Genomic DNA, 6,188 nt, shown 5'->3' on the forward strand with positions numbered 1-6,188 from the left:
ACATCTGTTTACAGTTGCAGTTTTTACCAAGCCAACATTGCTGCAGTATCTGTATCCGCATGTCCATCACGTCTTGTCACATGACGCGTCAAAGAAACTGAAAATGTGACAATCTGGTGTCAGGTTAGAGTAATGTAGGGAGTAAAGGAGCTAACTGACAAACTGCCATGCCTCAATATACACACATATGTTTACCCTGCAGACCTGCACTATGCACTATGCGCACATACTCTACTCTACTTTCCCTCCCTCTCACTGTGTACCCTAAACACACCCCAAAGTCCTTTGAGGTTATCTTATAACTGAGTTCTGTTCCCCACGTTCTTTGCGACTAAATATAGACTTCTGAACCATCTGTGAATATGATTTTGTTCCTTTAATATCCCCATCAGCATTTTCAGCTGGCCAACAGAGACTTCTCCCCCGCCTTAGTTGCCCCCCCCACTCCCTATTCATGCTCCTCAACCTCCTCCTCCACCTCCTCCCCCCATCTTGACACCAACACTGCTGGAACCCACACCCCCAACCCTTGGGAAGATCTGCCATCTGAGTGTAAGGTGGGTTTTGCACTTCCCAGGACTTCGGTCCAGCTATACGTAGGGTCAGAGGCACTGAGGGATTTGTAAACTTGTGATCGAGATCACCAGCATTGAGCCAGGGGTTTCTTCTTCTCTGTTTGGTATTTATAGGTCTGTTTCTCCTCCAAGGATTACAACAAAACACAGTAAGTGGATCTGCATCCCATCGGTGTGCTTTGTTCTACTAATCAACCAACAGCTTTGATTTAAATTCTGGTAATTGCAAATTGGGGAGAGGGAGTAAAGATGTGCAACATGCTCCTACTCATCATTTCTGGGACTAGAAATTGTGCAGTGGGAAGAAATAATGGACAAAGACCTCAACAACTCAATAAACCAGATTATTACTTTGCTTTTGATGAGAATGCTTTAATTTGACCAACTCTTGCAGTAAAATTGCTCTGGGAATCACTTTGCTGCTTTTAGATTTTGTAGCTACGTCTTAAAATGACCAAAGGAACGGGTGAATGTGCTGACCATCCCTCTTTGTGGGCGTTGCAGATATTTTATATGCTGTCACCAAACCCTGACATGGGGGTGGTAAATCTGAGTACAAGGGGTCCCTAAGCTTGTGATTATTTTAAGGGAATTAAAATAGTGTCCAACTGCCCCCCACCCCCAACTGATATTTCTTTGACGTTCAAACATACTCTCAGAATTGTTTTTTGGAGGTGTGTATTGTGTCCTTAAGGGTTGTGTTAAGCCCATTTGATAGTCGAATGACGCCATTACTCGTTGCTAAAATGTCTTGGCTGGAAATGGCTTTTAAAAATAGCTGCAATGGGTTGAGTTACAGCCAGTAGATGTGATGTGATGTTTTGCTTCACTTGAGGGGCCTGAAAGAAACTGTTGAGAGCTGAAGGTGCTGATATACATGTAGGAAGATGAAAAACAGTACAACATCACCAGAGAAGAATGTAGGGACAAGATACCTATAGGGAAGCACCACAGGTCGTAATAGATTTGGTTATTAATGTTAATATGCTGCAATAGAGAGTGATATTTTGGTTGAAGCTGCCTCGACAGATGAGACAGAGGAAAGTATTACTCCCACTTTCCCCGCCCTCATGTTCCCATGCAGGCTGCAGATAGGGAAACATGATCAGATGATATGAATAATGTCAAATGCTATTTTATGATCCTGAGGCCTTCACTTTTACTGCAATAGAATTGCACCTGAATTAATTGATCACCAATTTCCGCCTGAACCACGGCGTGCTTCTGTTTACGTTGACTCAGTGTGTATACAGATCTTGTGTCCCTAAACAAAACTGAAACGCACATTGAGCTATATATTTCCTTCGGAGCAGACATCTGTTTGACTGTGGAATGTGGGGAATCTGAGAGCACCGACATCCCCCTTGAACTTGAAAAATGAGCAGGGTCCATGCTGTCTGTTTGCCTGATACACTATGGTCCCATGAATTCACTTTCAGGGGTTGTTGATAGTCGTAGGTGTTGACGGTGAAGAGTAATCTTGAGAAGTTTGTGCAAATGGTTGAGATAATTGTAAAGCGGTTTACGTTTCTTTCACTTGTGTGAAATGTCTCTGAAAACTGAAGCAAAAACACTCCCTACAGTGCATTTGAACATTAGTCTGCAGCTACGCAGATTCAGAATTATGCTACTGACAATTAATTCCTTTGAACAGGAGCAATGTGAAATGTAATGTTATCGTATAATATACAGTAAGACTGGCATGAAGGAAAACTTCCTTAAGTTGCTGCATTGAAAACATTCTTTGCTTCAGTTTTTTTTCCTTTTTTGTTTTTGATTTCTCTTTTTGCTTTAATTTTACTTTGTATCAAACATTCTAAAATAAAACAATGCTATTTATATTCAAAAAGCTGAACAACAAAATATTTTCTGGATAAGCTTTGACATTTTTGTCTTTTGAGAGAAAGAGGTCCACTTTTATTACTTCTATCACTGCTGAATATGCTCAGAAAATATATGTTCAAATGATCAAATACACCAGTAAATTACCAGTAATATACCCTAATATTGTTACTGCTAATAGGATATTCTTTCCTGACCCTCCAGTCATGCCTCTGGGAACACCTGCCCCCGTAAACAAGCGGAAAAAGCCCTCGAAGATCATAACTGACCTATCACATGTCAGTCAGGATGGTAAGGCTGACATGAAATTACATGAACATGAGACCAAATTTCTATATGGTCACTATACCTTCTTGAGCAATTGCAGCTCTTTCATATAAACACAGTATACATAAATAGATGGATGATAAGTGATAGGTAGTTGGGGTACTTATCTTACTGGATACCTTTCTTTTTTTTATCATCAACAGCCACTAAATGTCATGACAGGTGGTAAGTGAACTTTAGTTGCATCATTTCAGGAGAAACACATGCATATACAGTAAATGCATGAACCAGATAAAGAAGATAAGGAAATATTGTGGGTGTCTTGAAATATGCATATGATTAAACATCTATTATCCTAAAGGTTGTAATTGCAGTTATGTCAGTAACAACCTACCATCAAACAAGACCTCAGTAATCATTTTTCTGGATTTCTGTACAGAATGTGCTTAAATACTGACTGATTTAAGTTTTTGTGGATTCATTCAGTTTTAGTTCTCATAACCATGTTACTACAGGGAATCCCAATCCGAACTTTAGGATAAGCAAAGCATCTTTGTTAATGAGGACAAACATATCAGTGAATGTTCATCTCCCTAGTCAATTTACTTTATAAAAATGAACATTTATCAAATGTAAAAGATTTTCTAGACTTCTTAATAACATTTTGTTTCCGCATTAAGACTTTACTAAATGTCTGTATTTCTCATACTTATCTAGAGTATGAGTCAGAACCAGAGGCATCTGAGTTTGACCTGGGAACAAAGATCAGGACTCCCAAAGACATCATGCTGGAGGAGCTTTCTCTAATGAAGAACCGAGGCTCCAAGATGTTCAAGATGAGGCAGCAGAGAGTGGAAAGGTTCATCTATGAGAACAACCCTGACATCTTCAGCAGTGAGTCAATGGTGAGAGCCTAGTTCATAGAGAAAACAAGCTCCAATCAAACATGGTTAATCAGCAAATTACAAATGAATGCGATGGTTGGTTATGTTGATGATTTTTCTTTCAGGACAACCTGCAGGAGTTTGTTGGAGGTCAGATGGGAGGTCACATGATAAATATTGGTGGGCATTTACTCAGCAAAGAGGCTGGGAAGCTGCATTATTCAGGGTTAAATATCGGAGGAGGGCCCCCTGTTCCTCCTCCAAAGCCTGGAAGCAAAGGTGCAGGAGCTGGTGGGGCAGGAGGAGAAGGTGGCCATGGGCATGGCCATGGGCATGGCCATGAGCATGGCCATGGGCATGGTCATGGGCATGGCCATGGCCATGGACATGGCCATGGGCATGGTCATGGTCATGGTCATGGGCATGGCCATGGGCATGACCATGGAGAAGGAGCTAGTGATTGGACTCCACTAAAAGGTTGGTATAATTTTTAGGACAAAAATATGAATATAAATAATGTACATACATTGAAGATGGAATTGAATAAGACTATGCACTTCAGTAAATAATTATCATACAGTACTTATTATTAAAATGTCCTCTTAAAGGAATTGTTTGCTATATTAGTTTGACATTTTGGGAAATTCATTTATTTGTTCCATGAGAAGATCAATACAACTCTTGTGTCTGTATAGTAAATATGAACCTACAACCAGCCACTAAGCTTAGCATAAAGAGTGAAAACAGAAGAAACAGCTAGCCTGGCTCTGGTAACAAATTCCACCTACCAGCACCTCTAAAGCTCACTATCAACAAATTATATCTTGTTTGTTTAATTTGTACAAAAAACTGGGTAAAAATCATTTTTTTATCACTTGCCAGGAAACCAGCGGAGATTCCAAGAAGTCACTGCGCCTGGACAAGAAATAGTCAGGCAAACTGTAAAACCAGAACTTGTTGTTTTTAAACTTGGGTTTTTGTATGGATCAACCATGAGATATAACGTATTAATTAGTGAGGTTTAGAGGTGGTGGTAGGTATTTTTTTAGTACTTTGGACAGAGTCAGGCTAGTTGTTTCCCGTTTCCAATATTTGTGCTATGCTAAGCTAACCGGCTCCCAGTTTTTTGAACATCTCCTTCCTAAACAAATCTATTTACATAAATGATCCACAAATATTACTCTAGTCAGTCCACATGCTGTTGAATACAATTTTACAACGGCAAATGTGTACTACAAATTCTTTCTTCACAGGAGGTGGAACAGATGACTTGGTTAAGAAGCACATTTATGTAAAGACGTACATCTCACCATGGGAGAAAGCCATGAAGGGCGATGAGTCTCTGATAGCCACTCTGAAAACTGGAATGCCTGGTCCACATGAGCACAAGGATTTGCCCAAGTACAAATCCTTCAACAGGTACTTCCCTCAAGGCCTGACTTTGTAAGTGCTTTGTGACAAGCAAGGGCTTTAATAATCCTCTCACCTTGTTTTGCTAGGAGTGCCATGCCCTTCGGCGGCATTGAAAAGGCCAACCAGTTATTGAAATTCCAGCTGCCAGCTGAGACAACCAAAGAGGAGCCCGAACCAGTAGTGGTGTACAATCAGGACGTCAGCTGCCGACCTTCCTTCAACCGCACTCCTATTGGCTGGGTGGGTAGCAGTGAGCCCAGCAGCATTCATTTGGAGATGGATACTGTGCCCTTTGATGGAGAGACCGACGAGCTGTAAAAAATACTGCCATTACACTCACTGTGCACAGACACATACACACATGTAAGCATGAATGCATGCATAAATGTTAGCATTCACACACACGATAGATGAGCTTACACTTAACTGTCATATTGATGAATTTGAATCACTCAGTGTGAATAAATGATGGCATACATGAAATGTGGTCATGTTCTTGCTCTGTGTTTGACTGTAAGGCAAAGAAATGAAATATTGATGTTCTAGGGAGATGAAACATCAAATGTGTATTTGTTAAGTTCATAAGTTGAGCCAGAACACTCTTTTAATTTGTCAGAAAAACTGTTGTTCGCAGTTAAAATGTTGCTGATTTTGTCAATGAGGAAAGAATGAAACATTTATGAAGGATAAATTTATGCTGATGTTACTGTTGTGCATGCTGTCTGGATGTCAACTTGTTACCATGTTTGTTATTTCCCAGTGCTCTTTTTGTTGTTAAGATTCTCTGACTTTTTTTTGAGCTATGGAAACCCTATAAAGAAAACTATTTTGGATGCATGCATAGATTCAGTTGCTGATCCATTCACCCACTTCATCATCCACAGTTTCTCCACAATAAACTTTTTCAAACGGTAACAATAATCTTGAAGAGTGATTAAAATATCAAGGGAAATCCTTTTTGCGTGTGTGGAAATCTATATCTATTTTATAATTTCCAGCATTCAGATATATTTGTATGTATAATGCATGCTTCATCAATCTTTTCAGCCCATGAAAAGAGATCTGCAGAGCAGCAAATTTTGTGTCTGAAAGAAACTGTAGACTGAGTAAGCAAAATAGCTTCAAAGTTAAAATCAAAGAATGTGATTTATATGCAGTGTCTTGCTCATAATAACCTAGCAAGATAGTGCACATCTATCAGCCAAAA

General features: G+C 39.8%; 1 protein-coding gene across 3 annotated transcripts; it reads left to right on the forward strand.

Moving 5' to 3' along the window:
* Positions 1-468: 468 nt before the first annotated feature.
* myoz1a (myozenin 1a) lies at positions 469-5,938 on the forward strand. Of its 3 annotated transcripts, none has more exons than XM_044373626.1 (7): positions 469-557; positions 690-724; positions 2,599-2,708; positions 3,402-3,589; positions 3,694-4,045; positions 4,822-4,987; positions 5,068-5,938. In XM_044373626.1, the coding sequence occupies exons 3-7, from the start codon at positions 2,624-2,626 to the stop codon at positions 5,297-5,299; spliced, it is 1,023 nt and encodes a 340-aa protein (XP_044229561.1). In that variant the 5' UTR covers positions 469-557; positions 690-724; positions 2,599-2,623; the 3' UTR covers positions 5,300-5,938. The 3 variants fall into 3 exon arrangements, with proteins under 3 accessions (XP_044229561.1, XP_044229560.1, XP_044229562.1); XM_044373625.1 differs by having other exon boundaries at positions 470-557; positions 2,622-2,708; XM_044373627.1 differs by lacking the exon at positions 469-557 and having other exon boundaries at positions 564-724; positions 2,622-2,708; positions 3,694-3,889; positions 3,956-4,045.
* The last annotated feature ends 250 nt before the right edge of the window (positions 5,939-6,188 follow it).

The sequence above is a fragment of the Thunnus albacares genome, chromosome 14 (genome assembly GCF_914725855.1).
Source record: "Thunnus albacares chromosome 14, fThuAlb1.1, whole genome shotgun sequence".
NCBI lineage: Eukaryota > Metazoa > Chordata > Actinopteri > Scombriformes > Scombridae > Thunnus > Thunnus albacares.

Coding starts and splice junctions, on each gene's coding strand:
- myoz1a (XM_044373626.1), top strand. CDS start 2,624: ATGCCTCTGGGAACACCTGCCCCCGTAAACAAGCGGAAAAAGCCCTCG. Junction 4,046..4,821: donor TGATTGGACTCCACTAAAAG/GTTGGTATAATT, acceptor CTTTCTTCACAG/GAGGTGGAACAGATGACTTG. Junction 4,988..5,067: donor AAGTACAAATCCTTCAACAG/GTACTTCCCTCA, acceptor TTGTTTTGCTAG/GAGTGCCATGCCCTTCGGCG.